The 22496-nt window shown below is 39.6% G+C and overlaps 1 protein-coding gene across 7 annotated transcripts in view; it reads right to left on the bottom strand.

The window, feature by feature from the left end:
* Nucleotides 1–22496, bottom strand: part of LOC128599569 (intermembrane lipid transfer protein VPS13B) — a 252991-nt gene that overhangs the window by 17347 nt on the left and 213148 nt on the right. For 6 of the 7 annotated variants that reach the window (XM_053611298.1, XM_053611299.1, XM_053611297.1 and 3 more), the window contains 6 exons: nucleotides 21647–21910; nucleotides 15761–15844; nucleotides 15052–15227; nucleotides 4655–4831; nucleotides 2198–2405; nucleotides 1812–1997 (listed from right to left, as the gene is read on the bottom strand). In XM_053611298.1, coding sequence (XP_053467273.1) covers nucleotides 1812–1997; nucleotides 2198–2405; nucleotides 4655–4831; nucleotides 15052–15227; nucleotides 15761–15844; nucleotides 21647–21910 — 1095 coding nt within the window. The remainder of the gene's footprint in view (nucleotides 1–1811; nucleotides 1998–2197; nucleotides 2406–4654; nucleotides 4832–15051; nucleotides 15228–15760; nucleotides 15845–21646; nucleotides 21911–22496) is intronic. The other variant, XM_053611301.1, reaches the window with a different exon arrangement.

Raw genomic sequence — 22496 nt, forward strand, 5'->3', positions numbered from 1 at the left:
TTCCTTTGCTGTATGCTTTGGATAGTTGTCATGCTGGAAGGTCCACCCAGGTCTCATCTTCATCATCCTAGTGGATGGCAGCAGATTCTTCTCAAGAATCTTCTGGTAAAGGGCTCCATTCATTGTTCCTTCAATTATATGAAGTCTGCCAGTACCATGCGATGAAAAACAGCCCCACACCATGATGCTTCCACCTCCAAACTTCACTGTTGGTATAGTGTTTTAAGGGTGATGTGCAGTGCCATTTCTTCTCCAAACATGGTGTGTAGTACGACAGCCAGAAGTTGCGAGGAGTGCCTCTGCGTGGCCTGTTGATGATGGAGTGATGTTGTTTCCACCTGCGAATAACGTCCCCAATGATGCTTACTGGAGTGTGGCTGTGGCTCAGGTGGTAGAGCGGGTTGTCCACTAATTGTAGGGTTGGGCAATGTGTGTACGGAGTTTGCATGTTCTCCCCGTGCTGTGGGGGTTTCCTCCGGGTACTCCGGCTTCCTCCCCCAGTCCAAAGACATGCATGGTAGGCTGATTGGCATGTCCAAAGTGTCCGTAGTGTATGAACAGGTGTGTGAGTGTGTTTTTTTCCTGTGTCATTCCACTTTATTACACATAACTTTATTTATGGACTTTAATGTTGAGAATTATTTATATTTCCGGATTTCTTGAGTTAATACTGATGTCTGGTGAAAATTTCATGTGAACAGCCTCATTGGAAATATATTTACTGAAAAAACTGTTGACATGTTCAATGCTTATTTCCCCCACTGTAGGAAACTTATGGTTGGGTTGGTGAATAATGTTTGTTCATGAATATTGCCTCACAGGTTCAGGGTTCCAGGATTCAATACTGAACTTGGGATTCTGTCTGTATGTAGTTTTCCTTGTTTTCACTGTTTCTGCATTGGATCTCTGGTTTCCTCCAACGCCCAGAAAAATGCCAGTAGGTGTATTGCTGACTCTAAACTGGCCCTAGGTGTGAATGAATCTGTGCATAGTGCCCTGTGATGCATTCCTAAAGATGCGTGAATGAATGAAATAATATCAACATAATTTTCTTGGTCTATCAGAAACATGGGTTAAACTGCATGATTAAAGTGTTGGTTCTATTTATGGAGTGCTTTGCCATACTAGAAAAATACAATAAATGTTTAGGTCTTTTTAACACTTACTTCTTAATATTATTGGTTTTACAAAAGAAAAATCATTTATACTTGCTATAACTCATAGACCACCCAAACCATGTGTGCATGATAATGATGTTCAATCCTTTTTTTTTTTTTTGTATACTTACAAAGTTGTAATTGTTAGCAATTTCAATATTGATTTTTTTCCCCCCAGCAAAACACCCACCCAGCTATGGAATTATGCTGTTCAGGCTCAAACTTGACTTTTGGAAAAGCATTTTGTTAAAGTTCTCTTCACTTACTTAAAGGAGCATATCTAGTCTGCCACAGAATTTGGCCACGATTTTATTGGCTTCATAAAATTTCATCCTATCCTATAGGCTTATAAGACATCACATGATATTAGCACCTGTATATTGTACACATATTTGGCCGAATTTTCATTTGACATTTTTAACACACTAATGTTCTGTCCATCACTCTCTGGCCATCATTGTCTTAACTTACTTGTAGGTGAAGTGATTTTTTTAATGTGCCTAATTCTAAGATCTAAACTCTTATAAGTAAGGCACTATAAGATTTTGAACCCAAAGTGAAAGTTGATACATAAATAAAGATTGTTATTATTAATCACAGATATGTGACATAACATCACTAATAGCCATTACAGAAGTTGTCTCTTTCACAAACCTTCTGTCTGGGTGGGGCTCCAAGAATGATGTCAGCATCCACATATCCCTCCTCATCCAAGCTTAGAACCTCTGCTCCACCTACCTCTGTCCAGCGTGGTGAGGTTAGATCATGCAGCAGATGCATTGCTTCTGACTTGTGAACTGTATTAGTGTGGGGCCAATAAAGACCTATTTGAAATGCCTTCTAATACATAGACACAGAAATGGAAACAGATAGACACATGAACATGAGACAGTTGGTCTTTGAACAGCATACTAAATAACAAAATATTAGACACACTGTTTCTCTCTCACTCTCTTCCTCTTACATACACACCTAAGCACACAGACAGACACATATATACCCTTTACAAACTATTTATTATGTCAGTTTAACCAGACTACCTGAAAGTTTGGGGGGATAATGGTCTTGCCAGCAGGAATCTGGAGAACAATACTCTCAGCCTCAAAGAGCCAGAGGTCCCACTGAGAATGGTTGGTGAGCAGAGCCCAAGGCAACAACTCCACAAGAAGAGTGCTCAAACCTGTCCTCCAAGCACACAACCGAACCTGCATGGGACTGTCCCACTGAGCTACTGGCTCAGACTCCAGCCTGCATAGATAAAAATACATCAGGTATCTGGTTAGAGAAATAACAAACTCAGCACTAATCTTTGGAATACTTATAGGCATTTCCAAGTGTGTTGGAATTGTTAATTTCCAAGTGGGATGTTGAACCAGGTTTCAACACAGGTTTTAACAGATCCAGTATTTTACTACATGGTGAGAACTAAGCAATATGGTTTTTAATCTATCTATAGTAAATAGTTCCACTTGAGATGTTTTGACACCCTCCCCCTGTTTCTGGACCAGACTTTCAATTCAACACATTTTGTGGTCACACTATTCCTTCCCTTATTCTAATGTTCTTTATTATTATGATTAGAATGGAGGTGTTGATCTATTTTGAGGGACACCCCTGCCAGCATAATAATTACAACCCCAATTCCAAAAAGTTGGGACAGTATGGAAAATACTAATAAAAACAAAGAGGAGTGATTTGTAAATGTACTTGGAATTGTATTTAAACAAAAAACGTATAAAGACAAGGTATGTGATGTTTTACCTAATGAACTGCATAGTTTATTCAAGGTAAATTTGAAGGTTTATTTTGAAATTGATGCATACAACACATTCCAAAAAAGTTGGGACAGGAGCAATTTAGGACTAATAGTGATGTGACAAGTTGAAATAAGAAGGTGATGTGAAACAGTTGAGGCAATCGTCTAATCATAGTATATAAGGAGCCTCCAAAAAGAAGGCCTAGTCCTTCAAGGCTTGCCAATCTGATAACAGATAGTCAAGTCAGTAAATAATCCAACACTTTCAGAACAACATTCCCCAAAGACAAATCGGTAGGATTTTGGGAATTTCACCTTCTACAGTGCACAATATAATTAAAAGATTCAAGGAATCCAGTAAAATCTCGGTGTGTAAAGGGCAAGGCCAAAAACCCCTTCTAAATGCGTGTGATCTCCGATCTCTCAGACTTCACTGTCTTAAAAACTGTCATGAGTCTGTAATGGATATCCTGACATGGGCTCGGGAATACTTTGGTAAATCTTTTTAAGTCAATACCATTCACCGCTGCATCCATAATTGCAAGTTAAGGCTTTACTATGCAAAGCAGAAATCATACATCAACACTGTCCAGAAGCGCCGCCGACTTCTGTGGGCTCAGTCTCATCCGAGATGGATGCACAGTGGAATTGAATTTTGTGGTCCAACGAGTCAACATTTCAAATAATTTTTGGACAAAGCAGCTTTCGTTTTCTCCAGGCCAAAGAGGTAAAGGACCATCCAAGCTGTTGGACCATCAGCGTCAGGTCCAAAAGCCAGCGTCTGTCATGGTATGGGGGTGTGTCAGTGCCCATGGCATGGTTAACTTGCATATCTAGCACTATTATTGCAGAAATATATGTACACATTTTGGAGCACCATATGCTCCCATCCAGAGCAGGACAATGCCAAACCACATTCTGCCCGGATTACAAGTGCACAGTTGCGTAAGCAGAGAGTGCGGGTGCTAGCATGGCCTGCCTGCAGTCCTGACCTGTCTCCAATTGAGAATGTGTGGTGCATTATGAAGCGCAAAATAAGGCAACGAAGGCCCCGCACAGTTGCGCAGCTGAAGAAATGTATAATGGATAAATGGGGTGTCTTCAGTGCCCAAACGCTTATTATTAAAATAACGCTGTTATTAAAAGAAAAGTTGATATTACACAGTTGTAACAGTCGACTGTCCCAACTTTGAGTGTGTTGCAGTCATCAGATTTGAAATGAGTGTATATTTTCACAAATAAATTAAATTCACAGTAAATTAAATTCAAAGTAAAACATCAAATAATGTGTTAATAATCTGTTTTCAATAAAGTACATGTTGAGTTGAATTTTCTAATGACTCTTTTTGTTTGTTTGTTTTTTTTGCATTTTCCATACCGTCCCAATTTAGTTGGAATTGGGGTTGTATTATTTCTGGAGGTCCTTGTTAGCTGCTGCTCAGTGCAGTTAGGAGCTTTAATCTCTCTCAACATCATGCATCTGCAAAACAAGCTGTTGTGTTGCTGTTTATGTCCGTATGTGACATACGTATTTTGCCTCTTTCAGGGCTCAGTAAATGTACTTGACTGTGTGTAATATGGCACAGTGTAGATGCATGCAAAGGAAGAGTTTACATATATGATGATCTGAATTAGTTCCAGAAATCTTGCTATAAAAAGTATACACTATATGATCACTTACATAAACAATAACACACAACTCGCAAATGCAGTGCATGTCTGGGTTTGTGTATATGTCTACCTGTCTGGGTTTTTGTAGGTGTAGGGCCAGGAAGGCCAGTCAGAACCTCTGGGGCCATAGAAGTGTTCCAATATTTTGTTAAGGTTTTCACTCTTCTCTGGGCCAGCTTTATTCACAATCTGCTTGATTAGAGCCGAGGAAATCGGTACTGCACAGTGGGATACATCTCCTTCTTCACTGTAATACACATACACATCAATGCACATGCTTAAATAAACAAATTAAAACCATAAAATTCTAACCACCTTTTGCATGCATCATTTAAGCAACAACTAAGGTCATATAAATTATATGGTTAAATATAAACAAACAAATGCATTGTAACAATTCCCTTTTTGGTTCAGAGGGGAAACGAGGAATGAGATGCCGGCTTGTGACAACTTTAAAGGGCTCTTTATTCTCCGTTTTTACTTTCACTTTTCAGCTTGCGCATTTAACACGCACGCACGCACGCACGCGCACGCACGCACGCACACACACACGCACACACACACACACACAGTGAGCCACACCTAACTCATTGTGCAGTTCATCAATGCGAGGCATCATATATGCATCAAATTTAGACTCCGTATTAACTTTTCTAACATCCAGACAAAAACAGGCTTTTGGGCACCAAAAGCACCGTGCTGCTCCAGTCAGTGTGGGACTCCTCGATTACTCCCATGTCGAGCTCATCCCAAACCTCATTTTTTTTGTGTTCAGGCAACTGGCTCCACATGAACACTGACAGAAGCTACGCATCTCATTTTCAGCAGGTCATAACAGTAAAAATGGTGCTCTACTACGTATTAAAGATGCTTGCCATGAATGGGTTGAATAATTTTGAGACTGGAGAAGTTACAGTGAGGGAAAAAAGTATTTGATCCCCTGCTGATTTTGTACGTTTGCCCACTGACAAAGAAATGATCATTCTATAATTTTAATGGTAGATTTATTTGAACAGTGAGAGACAGAATAACAACAAGAAAATCCAGAAAAACGCACATCAAAAATGTTATAAATTGATTTGCATTTTAATGAGGGAAATAAGTATTTGACCCCCTCTCAATCAGAAAGATTTCTGGCTCCCAGGTGTCTTTTATACAGGTAACAAGCTGAGATTAAGAGCACACTCTTAAAGGGAGTGCTCCTAATCTCAGCTTGTTACCTGTATAAAAGACACCTGTCCACAGAAGCAATCAATCAATCAGATTCCAAACTCTCCACCATGGCCAAGACCAAAGAGCTCTCCAAGGATGTCAGGGACAAGATTGTAGACCTACACAAGTCTGGAATGGGCTACAAGACCACTGCCAAGCAGCTTGGTGAGAAGGTGACAACAGATGGTGCGATTATTCGCAAATGGAAGAAACACAAAAGAACTGTCAATCTCCCTCGGCCTGGGCCTCCATGCAAGATCTCACCTCGTGGAGTTGCAATGATCATGAGAACAGTGAGGAATCAGCCCAGAACTACACGGGAGGATCTTGTCAATGATCTCAAGGCAGCTGGGACCATAGTCACCAAGAAAACAATTGGTAACACACTACGCCGTGAAGGACTGAAATCCTGCATAAGTAAACTCAGGCCAATAACACACAGGTGAGAACTGCCACGCACTACCTGCCGGTTTGACCCGCCTTCTTTCTGTCCTCAGCCGATGCTCAATCACTCTCCCGCCATTGCTTGCATACATATACAGTATCTCACAAAAGTGAGTACACCCCTTACATTTTTGTAAATATTTGATTATATCTTTTAATGTGACAACACTGAAGAAATGACACATTAGACATTAATGACATTAATGTTTAGACAGTTTAGACATTAATGGCTGTGTGTTGAGTTATTTTGAGGGGACAGCAAATTTACCCTGTTATACAAGCTGTACACTCACTACTTTACATTGCAGCAAAGTGTCATTTCTTCAGTGTTGTCACATGAAAAGATATAATCAAATATTTACAAAAATGTGAGGGGTGTACTCACTTTTGTGAGATACTGTACACCCTTCTCATGTTGAAATTATGACATTTTCTATTATATGAAGTGCACATAATTCAAACAGAAGCAAAGTTCCTTTTCACTCTTCCAAACAAAGAGCAGCATTTAATTACATGGATACCGTCTTGTGCCGAGGCCTAACTACAATATGTTGATATGATTTCTTTTGCTATAAAACACTGTTGACCAACGGCATCAATGGCAATCTGTCACTTTATTCTTTTTGCCTTATACATGTCTGGCCTTTAAGAATATTTTTGAGCTATCCACCTTAAAGCTTGTAACTACGGTAAAAGCTACAAGTAACCTGTCCTCCAAAGGTGCAGAGGTCCTCTGCAACTTGTACATTTTTCAGTTAGCTATGAACTGATTGTTTACCATTTAGTTTAATTTCTAATATCGCCTGCCATCTGACGCACCACAAAATTAAACATAAAACAAAGGCAGCCTGAGTAAACACACAGAGTTTTTAAATGAGAATGTTATTTATTGCAGCAAAATAATTAGCCAATACCAACTGGGCCTGTGTGAAAGTGTATTTGCCCCCGTAGTTACCAATTGCCCAAACCAATGAAACTGCATTCATAATGGGGTTCAGCTAGACTAGACCTGATTACTGCCAGTCCTGTTCAATCAAATCAACACTTAAATACAACTTTTCAACAGCATGAAGTTGGTTAAAAGGTCTTACCCAGTAACAAACTATGCCAAAATTGAAAGAAATTCCAGAAATTATGAGGAAGATGATGATTGGAAGACATCAGTCTGGGAAGAGTTACAAAGCTATTTCAAAGGCTCTGGGGCTCCAAAGGATCACAGTGAGAGCCATTATCTCCAAATGGAAAAACCTTCCAAAAGTCCTCCAAGAGCACAGCAACTACTCGTCCAGGAAGTCACAAAAGAGCCAAGTACAACATCAAAGGAACTACAGACCTTTCTTGCATCAATAAAGGTCACTGTTCATGACTCCATTATCAGAAAGACACTGGTCAAAAATGGCATACATTAAGGCTCATTAACATTAAGTCTTGTCAGAATTTTGCTAAAACACATCTTGATGATCCTCAAACCTTTTGAGAGAATGTTCTGTGGATTGATGAGTCGAAAGTGGAACTGTTTGAAAGACAGGGGTCCAGTTACATCTGGCGTACACCAAACACAGAATTCTACAAAAAGAACATTATACCTATGGTCAAGCATGGTGGTGGAAGTGTGATGGTGTGGGGATGCTTTGCTGCTTCAGGACCTGGGCAACTTGCAATAATTGAGGGAAACTTGAATTTTTGAAAACTTGAAAATCCTGAAGATGAATGTCTGGTCTTCAGTCTGTAAGTTGAAACTCAAGCAGAACTGGATTATGCAGCAAGACAATGATCCAAAGCATAGGAGTAAATCCTAGCCCTAGAAGTAAGTGAAGGACTGATCTCCAGTTATTGGAAGCATTTGGTTGCAGTTATTGCTGCTAAAGGTGGCACAAACTGATTTGAAGTTTAAGGAGGCAGTTAGTTTTTCACATTGGTCATAGGTGTTGGATAACTTTTTTTTGCTTAAATAAAAAATAAAAACTGTATTGTGTGTTTACTCAGGTTGCATTTATTTTATGTTGTATTTCTTTTGAAGACCTAAAACTATTTAGTACCTGATATACACAAAAACAGCAGAAATCACAGAAGAAATACTTTTTCACAACACTGTATGCAGCCCAAGCACCAACAGCTGATGCCATGGCACATACAGGAATCTCCCAGGCAATTTTGTTGCTTACACTGGATTGGGCACTCCAGTCAGCAGCAGTTGGGCCTCTGTGATGGAACTGATTGAAACACTTGGGCCAGGATGCAGGGTGGCTCTACACCAAGCTGGTTCTTGGCCTTCACCGGGTATGGTTAGCATAGTTGGACAACCCTATGGAACCTGCCAAAGATCCAGATTGGTGGAGAGCCTGCAGCCAAAGACCCAACCAACTGTACTGTCAGACTTTCTTTCTGCTGTGCAATGACAAGATTGGTTCACAACAGTGGATCTGGGTGATGCATTATTTCATGTTTTTTTCACGTTCCCATTGCTCCAGAACACAGATGTCTTCTTAGGTTTGCCTTCCAAGGGCAGACATTCCAATTCAAAAGGTCTATTCTTACAACCTTCTCATAACCAGTGACTGCAAGAAGCATAAGGATAATGCCATATCTGGACGATTCCCTTGTGTGTGTGCCCACCAAGAAGCAGGCCACCCAAAACATGTCCACCCACTATGCACACATTGCAGTATTCAGTTTTATGGTGAACTGGGAAAAAGCTCCTTAGTATCAGACTACACAATTCATCATTTTGAATATAGATTAATTGAGAATGCTAGTCACTTTGTGATGTGATGTACATTATTTCGCTTGCAAAACAAATACATAGGCCACTATGGGTGTGTTTCCTGCTAAGGATGCTCAGATACAGCAGTACACTCCTTAGGCAAAAAAAAAAAAAAAAAAAAATGGGCCAAGAACAAAATGGCAAAATATTAAGCTTTTAATGGTCTTAAGAACAAATCATTGGTCAGGAAATTAGCTAGAATTAAACAAATAATAACTTAGCATGGGATAGTATATCTGTTTGATTTCTTTAAATAGTTAAGCCTTGTGGGTAAACTTGTGGACAGCTTTATATTTATTTATTTTTTATTTTATTTTGATTCTGTACACCCAGACATGTGTTAGTTTGAATTTTATATAAAACATTTTAATCATGATGATTTACCATTTGTGTACAAGAAGACTATAGAAGTGAATTTCCCTGCCTTTAGCTTTTCCCCAAATAATTCACTACAGCAAAAGTAAACACACTTTTGCCTCCATCTCTCCTTCTGTCGAGCCACACACGATTTTATGGAGATGCTAGTGATCCTGATCCTTTCTGCTCTCCGAACCTGCATGATCCATTCAGATGCCCTACCTCTGGATGGAGCTCTCATCAACTCCAATTCCACATGGACATTCGCACTGTGATTGCTGGGACTACGGTTGCTATTATGATCCTGGAACTGCAATTACCACATGCAGTTTTGCACTCGGGTCTCTTCTGAACAGTGGACTAGTTCAACCAACAGACTTCATATAAAACCATAAGGAACTTTTCTTTACTTTCACACTATCCGTTGTTACCCAGATGAGGATGGGTTCCCTTCTGAGTCTGGTTCCTCTCAAGGTTTCTTCCTATTAACATCTTAGGGAGTTTTTCCTTGCCACCACGACGGTAATGTAATACAGTAATACAGATTTTAAATGTGTAAACATGGGATACAAATTTAAAATCTGTATCCCATGTTTATATATTTCTGTAAAGCTGCTTTGAGACAATGACCGTTTTATAAAGCGCTATAAAAATAAAATTTTATTGAAAATATTTAATTAAACAAGCAAATGGTGGCACATGAGGTTTCAGGAGTGCATTTGTTTAATTCTTGCTAATTTTCTCACTAGAGATTTGTTGTTAAAACCATTGAACCTCAATACAGTCCCCTCTGAAACTATTGTAATGGCAAGGCCAATTCATTTGTTTTTGCTGCTGACTGAAGACATTTGGCTTTAAGATCAAAAGATGAATGTGAGAATAGAATTTAGAATTTTAGCTTTTATTTCCTGGTATTTATATGTAAATGTGTTAAATGACATAAAACATAGCACATTTTATTTTGTATCAGATACATCATCACAGTTTCACCTATGAAGACTGCATTTGCTATTAAAAAGAATAAGCCGACATGAAGATCAGAGAGCTGTATAGGGGAGAAAAGCAAGCCATTTTGAAGCTGAGAAAAGAAGGAAAATCAATCAGAGGCATTGCACAAACATTGGACATAACCAGTACAACAATTTTAAATGTCCTGAAAAAGAAAGAAACCACTGATGTATTGAGCAACAGACACCGAATGGGTCAGCAGCTGATGAGAGAAACATTGCGAGAGCTGTGAAGAAAAGCCCCCAAACCATCAACAACTTCCAGAGGGCAGGGGTGAAGGTATCACAATCCACCATTCAAAAAGACAGAAATAAAGAGGCCATACCACAAGATGCAAATCATTCAGCAGTAGGAATTGGAAAGCCAGATTGGAGTTTACAAAGAAAGAAATACAGAGAGAGATGAACCACAAAATTTCTGGAACCAAGGTTAACCCCTACCAAAGTGTGGAGAAAGAAAGGATCTGCTCATGACCCAAAACATACAAAAAACATACAAGCTCATATGTGAAACATGGTGGAGGTATTATGATGGCCACAGCAGATTGAATTCAGAAGTTTACAGGAACATTGTGTCTGCCAATTTACAGAGTGTGTTTCACAGAGCTTTTGTTAAATTAATATTGTTTATCTTGGTTTTTTTTTGTCCTTGTTAGTTTTTAATACACGTTGTATTATAACTGTGTAGATTGTGAAAATGTCATTGCAGAGTTCTGAGAGAACTTGTACTGTTCGCTGCTGTGCTAACAATCAGGCTAAGCTAAAACAGTGGCTGAAACAGTAGTGTTATGAACATTAGCATTTCATCGTCTACAAAAGAGGACAAACACAGCTGAAGAATCTAAACTTAAAGAACTCTGCATGTGTGATTATTTCACTTAGTTGCCATGGCGAGGCTATGGGATGCCATCGGCAAAGAGATGACAAGTCCTAGAGGGTTAAACTGATGTTTCTGGAGCTTTCAGTGTAAAGAAATAGCCTGTAAGTACAGAATGACTTCTTTTATTTTAGGTATTAAAACACAAACACATATTTAGTGTCTTTTGCTTAAATGTTTATTTGCAGTACTTGTAAACACGTATTTTTATAGTGTACTTGTATTTCCCCAACTGATAAAATAAATGTACAGTACAAACCAATTGTTTGTTTATTTGTATGTATGTGTGTTTGTGTACTACATACTGATAACATTTACATTAAATGCCGGAAGCAACCGATTAAGTGAAGTAGCTAAACATGTTACAGTAGGTTCTCTGAGGTCCCATCTTCACATTGTCCTCTCATTCCTCAGTAAATGAAGGCAGGGAGATATCACATTATCAAGCCTGAGCTTCTGAAATGATTGTGCATTATTTATTTACCTTAACGGCAAACGAATAATACCTTTAGCATAAACGCTAACTTCATCAGTGCCGACTGGATAATAACAAGTAACTGGAAGTCGCTCCATAGTCCATGCAAGGAATCATGGGAAGCAGACCTCGGGACATGAGAAGAGATTCTCTGTGCAAGTTAATGTATGTAATTGGTTTTAAGTCAACTAAATACTTTTACTGAATGTTTTGATATTGCGACTGAATCTTAATGGGTCAATTCATGAAATAATGTGCAATAACACTGTGCAATAACACCAGAAATATCAGGGGTTTTTTTCACTGCTGACACTGGCCGTTTGTGGTAGCTCCAGTACTTTCAGAGGGGACTGTATTTCGCATCCTCATCTCTATAATTAAAATCTGCTAAATTTTAAATTTATGGACTTTGAGTCCTCAATTACTCTCTTGCCATCTCTTTATTTATCTCAGGTAGAACGATCTTAACCTGATTAAATATTATCCTGAGAATACAGACCATCAATACAGACCTACCTTTACATTTGTAATCTATTTCTGGGAAAACATTAACAACACTATCAAAGATTATAACTATGCTATAGAAATTGTGCAATTATGCTATTTTGTATGAATTCAAATAAGAGTTTGAAATATAGATAGGGTGTGGTGAACCACAAGCAGTTCAACACACCAGCAACCCACAAAGCCAGCAAACAGCTCGACCTCATCCTCACATGTAATTGCACCACACACAATCTTCTCATTACTCCTCTCCACACCTCTGACCATTTCTTTATCCAGTTCTCTATTTCTCTCTCCTCACCCCCTTCCCTGTCTCCACCCTCTATCTCTTTTCGTCGCAATCTTCACTCCCTTTCCCCCTCACATTTCTCCTCCGTTGTCACAACCTTACTTCCCTCTGATAGCCACCTCTCCTCACTTGACTTAAACACTGCAACTGACATGCTAGGTTCCACCCTAACATCTTCTCTTCACAGCATCTGCCCCCTAACCTCCAGACCTGCTCGCACATCACCCTCTAGCCCTTGGCTCTCAGAAGCACTGCGTAACAACCAGGCCAAACTAAGAGCATCTGAAAGGAAATGGCGTAAATCTGACAACCCAACTGACCTAACCAATTACCAGACCCTTCTCTCATCTTTTTCCAATAGCATCTCCACTGCTAAAGCCACATACTACCAAGAGAAGATTGGCAGTTCTCCCAACACCCGCACTCTCTTCAAAAGCTTTTTCTCTCTTCTCTGTCCACCTCCTCCCCCTTCCCCTTCCCCTACCTCTCTCACTGCAGATGACTTTGCCACTTTCTTTTCCAACAAGGTTACATCAATCAGGAACCAGTTCTCAACCTCAGACATGCATAGACCGGCTCCTCCTCCATATAACTCCCAACTGACTTCCTTCTCTCCCCACTCAGAGACTGATGTCTCTAAACTCCTCCTCTCTAGCTGTCCCACAACCTGTCCTGTTGACCCTATCCCTTCTCACCTTCTTCAGTCCATCTCTCCCACACTATTACCTGCACTCACACACATCTTTAACACATCCCTCTCTACTGGCACATACCCTACCTCATTTAAGCAGGCCCGGGTTACCCCACTGCTTAAAAAAAACATCACTTAACACTGCTGTAGTTGACAACTACAGACCTGTTTCCCTCCTCCCTTTTCTTTCCAAAACTCTTGAAAGAGCCGTTTTTAATCAACTCTCCAATTTTCTCACACAGAACAACCTCCTGGACACCATGCAGTCTGGCTTCAAGAGCAATCACTCCACAGAGACTGCTCTGCTTTCCGTCACTGAAGCCTTATGACTAGCAAGAGCAACCTCTAGATCATCTGTGCTCATCCTACTCAACCTCTCTGCTGCTTTCGACACTGTGAACCATCAGATCCTCCTGTCAACTCTCTCCAGCCTGGGCATCACTGGAACGGTTCTGTGCTGGGTGGAATCCTATCTCTCCGACAGATCCTTCAAGGTATCATGGAGGGAAGGTATTTCTGAAACTCAGCAACTCACAACTGGTGTTCCACAGGGGTCAGTTCTGGGTCCACTCCTCTTTTCTATCTACACTACATCTCTAGGGCGGGTGATTGAGTCTCATGGCTTCTCATATCATTGCTATGCTGATGACACCCAGCTCTATTTGTCCTTCCAGTCTGATGATTCATCCGTCTCTGCACGTATCTCTGCTTGATTGTCGGACATCTCTATCTGGATGAGGGAACACCACCTTAAGCTCAACCTGGCAAAATCTGAGCTTCTCGTCATCCCAGCCTGTCCCTCAATCAACCACAACCTCACTATACAGCTCAGCTCAACCAAACTCAAGCCAAACAGGACAGCCAGGAACCTTGGGGTGATTCTTATGACAGCTTGACCTTTACAGACCACATCTCAACAACTGCACAGTCCTGTAGGTTCATCCTGTACAACATCAAGAAAATCAGACCCTAACTCACCGAACAGGTTACACAGATACTAGTCCAGGCTCTTGTTATCTCAAAACTGGACTACTGCAACTCACTACTCTCAGGTCTCCCGGCCAGCTCCATCAAACCCCTTCAGATGATTCAGAATGCAGAAGCACGCCTCTTCTTCAACCAGCCCAAGAGAACCCATGTCACATCCCTCTTCATCTCCCTCCACTGGCTTCCTGTAGCCGCCCGCATCAAATTCAAGGCCTCGATGCTCAACTACAAGACCTTGTCTGGAACAGCACCCTCCTACCTCAACTCTCTCCTGAAGGCTTACGTTCCCTCATGCAATCTGCAATCAATTAGCAACCGACGCTTAGTAGTACCTACTCAGTGTGGCTCAAGGTCCCTTTCAAGAACCTTCAAACTAACTGTTCCTCAGTGGTGGAATGAACTTCCAACCTCAATCCGGACCGCAGAATCTCTCACCATCTTCAAAAACAGCTAAAGACCCACCTCTCCCGTGAACACCTAACCAACTCATTAAAAATAAATAAATAAATAAATAAAAATTGCACTTACACCTCTACTCTGCGCACTTTGCTTCTTCTGGAACTCAATTAATTGATCTTGTATGGTAGCACTACTTGTATTGTTCTCTGCTTGATGTATCGCTTTGCTTGTTTTTTCTCATTTGTAAGTCGCTTTGAATAAAAGTGTCTGCTAAATGAATAAATGTAATGTAAATGTAAATATTTTGTTATCAGTGTGCTACGGGTACAGGTTAATCCCCATTCAAGTTGCCAGGAGCCTTGTATGACTGGATATAACTACATAAGAATGAAAGAAGTGAATTTAAAAAGTTGAGGAGTGTGTAAGTGGCCTATGTGAGTGAAGGTGTGTGTGTGATGTACCTGGCTTGAAAGGTGAGGTGATGTGTGATGTTTGGCTCCAGGTTGAACAGAGCTTGCTCCTGCCCTTGACCTTGTATGAGCTGGCATTCCTTCTGCCCCAAACTCCGCTTTTCTATCTGCACAAAGACAGCATCTGGGAGATGGCTCCGCATTACAAACAGAGGACTGAAAACCACCTGCAGAGAGGAACACATGTCAATACACACAAATAAAACCCTATGTTTAGAGGGTATGGTTATATCTATATTAGGAGTGCAATGCAATATGACTAACTGTATCTGTTTAGGAAAAAACAGGGGGAAAAAACAGCAGTATCACAGTTCCTCAACCTCCACTACATCATTCGAATTCATAACTGGCCTCAACTATAGATGCACAACAGTTTTTTAATCCAATGATTTTTTTTTTGTGCCTGCCTGCAATATTCTCTACCAAATTTAGGTTCTAACTCCCAAAATATGAATAAACTAGCCTAACTTAAACCACTGCAACCCTGACAAGGCAGTTACAAAGAAGGCATGAATGAATGTGGGCATGGTCCTTCAAGCTTTATATATACTGCTTGCTCAAAAAAAAAAGGGGGGGAAGGGATGAACAGTACACCTCCTATTTATATTTGTATCACGTTAGAACACATTATCTGTTCATTCTGAATAATGTATTTACATTTGGTAATATCCCTAGAGTGTATGTATAGATATATACTTACCACTCTCTGCTGCATATGAGAGTTGGGTTCCAGAGTTATTATTGTGCAACAGACAGACACCAAGGACCCAGTTGTTGAGGGTAACTACAATGAGAAAGACAACACATGAAAGGATTGTGCTATACAATACTAACAAACAAAGACAGCACAGGGAAGACCAAAGGGTGTTAAACATACAATTTCCCCTCTCTGGAATTATGAAAAATCCTTCTGGTGAGTTACCAGTTAAAAGGGAAACCAAGCATCTATTTCTTAATTTGTGCATACTTGGTAGTTTTATTACAGTACTGTATTGATATATAGTGAGAAATGTGAGAATATATTGATATATAGTACAGACTGATATTGCTTGAATTATCTCTTCTCTTCTTCTTTTCGTGTCGAGGTTCCACTTCATAGTGGAACCTTCGTGGTGGAAGGATTAGCCGCTCAGCAGTATGATACTGAACATTGCCCAGGGTGCGCCAGGGGAGGCTCCTTCCGTGCACACACAATTATATCTTTAGAATGTGTATGGTATGACGTGCCTTTTGATGCCTTTAAATCACCATAGACAGATTTCTATTTCACCCCTCTGAACTGCCAGGTGTGGCGCTTGAACACCTGGATACCTTCTTGTGCACATGCACGCACAAGAAAAGACCTTTAAACAAAGTCACATGGTGAATAAATGATATTTTATTTTGCTATAAAATACTCACATTAATAGTCCTTTTATTCTTCTCACTTTATGCACATGCCAGGCATTTTTGGGTATATTGTCAGACCTTAGGTAAACTGTCCTCCAAAGCTGACGACAGACTCCTACCAACTTCATATTTTTACAGTTAACAACACACTGTTTTTGTGAATTTGCACGGCCTGGACTTAAAGTTAGGATAGGATCTTCTTTTTATTCTGTGGTTTATTTCATACAATTTATTATTGTTGCATTTGCCTCATTCTGTCTGCCATTTGTTAAAGATATATGAACTTATTAATGGTCTGAGGTCAGAGGGTGGTATTTGACAGTCAGAGAGTTCCAGGTTGATGACCTCCTTTGCAGCCGTGTCTGCTCTCTCATTGCCAGCCAGACCAATGTAACCTAGGACCTTGCAGAAGAGGATGTTGAAGTTTTCCTTCTGTAAAATCTACTTTCGATAAAATGTTGACGATTATAGGGTGGTCAGTCTTTACGGAATTGAGCACTTGGAGGCAAGATTTTGTGTCAGTGGCAATTAGGAAGTTCTGCTCTTGGCCCTTCTCTATATTTTTCAGGACTGGGAGAAGGGCCCAAGCCTCAGCTGTAAAGACGGAGCTTTGTTCCAAAATTGGGATGCCATAATGTTGATCCCCAAACATTGCTGCCTTTTTGTGCTGAGTGCCAAGATAATGGTTGTTTTCTTTCAAAGCCTAGGGAGGAACAGGGCAATAATGGGACTGTTTTCGAGATTGGTTGTCCAGATTGGTATTCAGATTCTCTAAATGTGGTTTAATCTATATACAAAACTATCTGATATATTCAGGTCTGGCTTCATATAAATGAAGATGAGCCATTTGAAATACTGGTAAGCTGGGTTATTTTGGTTTGCCTCAAGTTTAATCGCATACTGTAAGGTCAGTTTCAGATGCCTGTTCTGGAGAGATGTTTCCCCAGCTTCTGTAGAGAGACTTTGCATAGGAGTAGTCCTGAATGCTCCTAAGGCCAGATGTATAACATGATGGTGTATTGTATCTAGCAGGTATGTATAAGAATTCCTTCCCAGTCCATACACAATGCACCCATAGTCCAGTCGGGACCTGCCTAGTACTCTAAAGAAGCATAAAAGGACACTGGAATCCACACCCCAATTTTTTTGCCAGTACTTTTAGAATATCCATTGTTTTAAAACATCTCTTCTCAAGGCTTCATGCATGGGATAAATGTTAGTTTGTCATCACACACCAGTCCTATGAGTTCTTTAACGACCTTGATGGGTTCATCCTCCATATGCAGCACTGGGTCAGGATGTAGTGACCAGGGAAGGCAAAAGTGTGTACACGTTTTTACATAGTTTTGGAAAATCTAAATCTAAAAAAAAAAAATGCATAAGACGTTGTGGAAATGGGGGCGTGCTCAAGTGCCGGTTTGTGAATGCAATTTCCATTGGGTGTACTTTTTTTTTTTCACGTGACTGTATGTGAATAAAATTAAGTTATACCACTAAAAACTGAGTAAAAAAAAGAAAGAAAGTGAAAGTAAGATAAAGCCGCTTTGTGTGCTCAAACCCAGCCTGATTCCAGTCTCCTCATTTCTTCACGTCAGTGAATTTCACATCATATGTCGTCAACATATAAATTGCGGCAGTTCTATGACCTTACTTATACTGTTGATTTTAATGCTGAAGAGGGTGACTGAGAGAATGCTTCCTTGTGGGACCCTTAACTTAAGTTTTATAGGGTTATTCATATTTGGAGTTTAAGATAGGTAGGTTGCCTCTGAGCCCAATTTCATGTAGATCTTTGAGAATACCAAGTATGCACCTAATGGTGTTGATTCAATCATCAGATCATTATCTTTTTTGGCAGAATAAAATGTGGAGCCTCCCTGTCCAAGTAAATGCTGGCCCACTGCATGGTGGGTGTCATAACTTTGACCTACAGGCCATAGCCTCACCCCTGCAGTGACATGCCACTCTACAAGAATTATCTACTCTTTATGGGCAGAAGATAATTATTGTGTTGCTCCAGGATGTCTGTGCAGCTGCTATTTGGGTGTCACCATGCACCTTATCCAGATTCCATAAGATTAACATTGCCCCTCTCAGTGGTATGAGCGTGGAAGACATATCCTATGAAGATCAGACAACCACAAGGGTTCTCTGCAGTCACCGACAAGGGTATTTTATAGTGAAATACAATGTCAATGTCACACCATGTGACCTGAATCCCATGTCTGCATGGGATTCAAGTGTTAACATACAGAACCTAATGGTGAGGATGGGTGAAACAGAACAAAAATGATTAACTAATAAAATAAAAGAAGTCTCTTCTGTTACTGCTTTTAAGTTATTCTGGATACATGCATAAAATGTGGGAAGAAATTAACACCTTTATTGTCACTAACATCATACTGTACAAAACTTCTCTCTTTCTTTCACAAATATCATCTTTGGCTGCCATTTTATTTCAACCCATCATGAGAACTATAATTTTTTGCCATTTTTCAGCAGAAAATTTATAGAAGTGTAATTATCATTTTATACTCACTGAGCACCTTATGATGAACACTATACCAATACTGCGTAGGGCCTCCCTTTGCCATAACACAATTACTGTAGATTTTTCAGGTGCATTTTTATTCTTCCACATCCCAAAGGCGTTCTATTGGATTCAGATCCAGTGACTGGGAAGGCCACTGAAGAGCACTGAACTCAGTCATGTTCATGAAACCAGTTTGAGATGATATTTGCTTTGTGACATTATCATGGGGCCAGATTTGTTCAGCTCAAGTGGTCCAATTCAGGCTGCTTGACCATTTTTTATTTTCCTACTTTCTTTTTTGAGTTATTACCTTTATGTATTGGCATTGCAAAACCACAATTTTTTCCATTTATTATTATTTTTTACTTAGTTTAATTACAAGGGCCATCTTTATGTCATGGCACAGAACAAATTTTAGTTATACATCTGTTTACAGAAACCTCAATATCTGGGCACAAGATGTTCCTAACTCCTTGAAACAAAAAATATCTATGGCACATTACAAGTTATATGAACATATATAAACATTTTGCAAATTCTTGTTCCTAAAGCCGGGTGCACACTGTGCGATTTTTAATAGTCCTTTGTGACTGCTGCTTGTCAGACTGTATGAACATGATCCCTGCTGTAAGTCATGTTACACTGTAGGATCTCTTTTGACACTGCCATAATTTAATTGGAGGAAAAATTTGATCGCCCATTAATGGGCTGTCGTGGAACATGTCAAACTAACATTCTAAGACTACAGATTTAGGCCTAGGATTATAGGAACCTTTTAGGATTCTCAAAATTCGTCTCAGACCACCAAATAGTGGCCAAAACTGTACAGTGTGAACCTGGTTTTAGACTTAGAACTTAAGCCGAAATGTAATGTTCAGGACTGCTCACAGGTCTACTTTTAAGGTCAATTTATAATGGGGAGGGGTTGAGTCTCAGTCTTCATTTTTTTTTAGAGGGTACCTAGGTAGGTATAGTGTGCATTCAGAACATTTCATATTTGAGACTTCTCTTATTTATTAATTTATTTATTTTAAATTCTCCTCAATTTCAGGCTGACCACCTCTGGTGAGGGACCAGCTGTGAACATAACATTTTCACAGAAGTAAGTCCCCTATAGTACCATTCTGCTGTAAAAAAAATTTTTTGTTTGAGGTTCCACTGGTTACAGAGCTAGGGCTAGTATAAATCTGGGAAAAAGCCTAATTTATCCATGCATTTTGAGAAATGAACAGATTTAATATAAGCATAACAAATAATAAAAATTAACAGTATTTTACAGTAATTACGTTTATGATTGAAATACAACAGCTTATGCTTGTCAATGAGGTATAATGCCAATGTTACTATATTTGACATTGGCAACAGTGAAGCATGATTTATCACAGGGTTCTTCAAATCTGCAGAATTTATCTCCAACCTCCAGTAGCAAGGAAAAACTCCCTGAGACGATATGACAAAGAAACCTTGAGAATCGGTGTGACACCAGATAGAGCGATTGTAAATAATTTCCTTTCGATAACTGTGTACTATATAGTCAAAAAAGTCAACTGTTTTTGGTCATTTTTACCCAACCAGTCATGCTTGAAAAAAAAAGAGAGAAGTCTGCATATACAGCATCACAATGAAATCTTTATATACATGTGATTAGTTATTTGTTTGGACATTTTCCCCCCTGCTTATTGAAAGTGCGAGCATGTTATTTTACTCTTTATTGCAGCATTACTTTCAGCGGCGCACATGTTATCTCAATAAAAACAAGTTTAAGAAACTGAGGTAAGATATCAGTAGACATTTTCAAACATATGTTTTGCAGGCTTTAAAGTGTTTATTCTGAATATATAATTATGCGGTGTAACTTTTTTTTATGTTGAACATTTATTGTGGTTATTTTCTTAAATGAATATTAGCTATGTAGCTAATGCTAGCTTAGGAATATAACCACAATGATTAACAATATAGCTCACCAAGTTAGCTTTTGGTCAAGTTGGACATCTACTTACAGATCAACACCTGTGATACAACTGATGAATTTAATGTGATCTTGCGTTAATTCTCAGAGGATTCATTTGTGCTTAACTCCTTTTACCAGTAGCCAAAAAATGTCATTTACGCATGTTTTGTTAAGTAGTTTTCCATTCCACCTACGGAATGTACTTCCCTACCCATGTATCTATATTTAATAGGTACATTGTCAGTTTAAAATACAACCTGTGGGCACTTCTGCCACATCCTTCAGCAAACGTTGTTTTGGAGCACATCGGGTCATCTTGACAGTTTTCAGCTGTTGGCGGTGGGTGCCCTCTGTTGGTAGTAAAATGGCCACCGGTGCACTACCGGTGGCCTCACCTACTGCTGGCAGTTTAGAATTCTATAAGCTATCCAGTTATACGTCAGTGATTGCACTGCTGCCACATGATTTGGTGATTAGATACAGTAATTGCATGAATGTGTAGGTGTAATTAAGTGCACAATGAGTGTATATTCTCATCATACTTTGTCATTAAATGTCATAAAGAACAGATTAGGGCAAAAAAAAAAAAAAAAAAAAACTATAGGCAATGGATAAAACACTTTTAGAATTGAAAACATGGCCATTCCCCATTAGTGCTCAAACTATCATTTTTGACAGATAGACTATCAATCCATCATCACACTATTCCATACCTGAAGCACACAGCTGTTGTTTCCATAAGTATGTTCAAGAAATACATCCTGGGACCACTCCTGGTCTTTTTGTTGACGCACACAGAGACCAGTCACCTCAGAGTCCTCCAGCACATATGACGGTACCTTGCTCCCTGGATCAACAGAAGACTGCAGCTTTTGCATCTGCACCTGACCCTCCAGCCCAACACAGCGCTGTACCAACTGCACCTCGATCACATCACTCAAGTAGCTACAGATCACCTGCCTTCCACAGATAATAATCTGAGGGAGAAAGACAGATATGTTAAGAGAATGGGTTTTGGTAACTATAATCAGTAACAGTGTTTAAAGGTTAAAGTGCTTTAGTCCCACTGCTTGTGTTACTAGATTATTGCTTGTGCCTCACAATGAGGCAATATGTCTTCTGTGTAGAGAAATGCATGCGTATGTACCATGTATCGAGGCATCATTTCCCTTGACTACACAGACAACATCCCTTCAGTGTTACTGCACACCAGATGCATCGACTTCTATCCCAGTAATAATATACAGTAGGGGAAATAAGTATTGAACGCATCAACATTTTTTTTCAGTACATATATTTCCAATGAGGCTATTCATATGAAATTTTCACCAGACATCAGTATTTACTCAAGAAATCCGGAAATATAAAGAAAAGTCCATAAATAAAGTTGTGTGTAATAAAGTGGAATGACACAGGAAAAAAGTATTGAACACACTAAGAAAAAGCAGTTCTCCAAGGCAAGGTAAGGCAAGGAACCAGCTGAAATCCGTAAGTAATTATACTTCCTATCTGCGCAAATTAATATCAGCTGGGTTAGTAAATTGATGGTGTATAAAAAGGCTT

This window comes from Ictalurus furcatus, chromosome 23 (genome assembly GCF_023375685.1).
Source record: "Ictalurus furcatus strain D&B chromosome 23, Billie_1.0, whole genome shotgun sequence".
In the NCBI taxonomy this organism is placed as follows: Eukaryota; Metazoa; Chordata; class Actinopteri; order Siluriformes; family Ictaluridae; genus Ictalurus; species Ictalurus furcatus.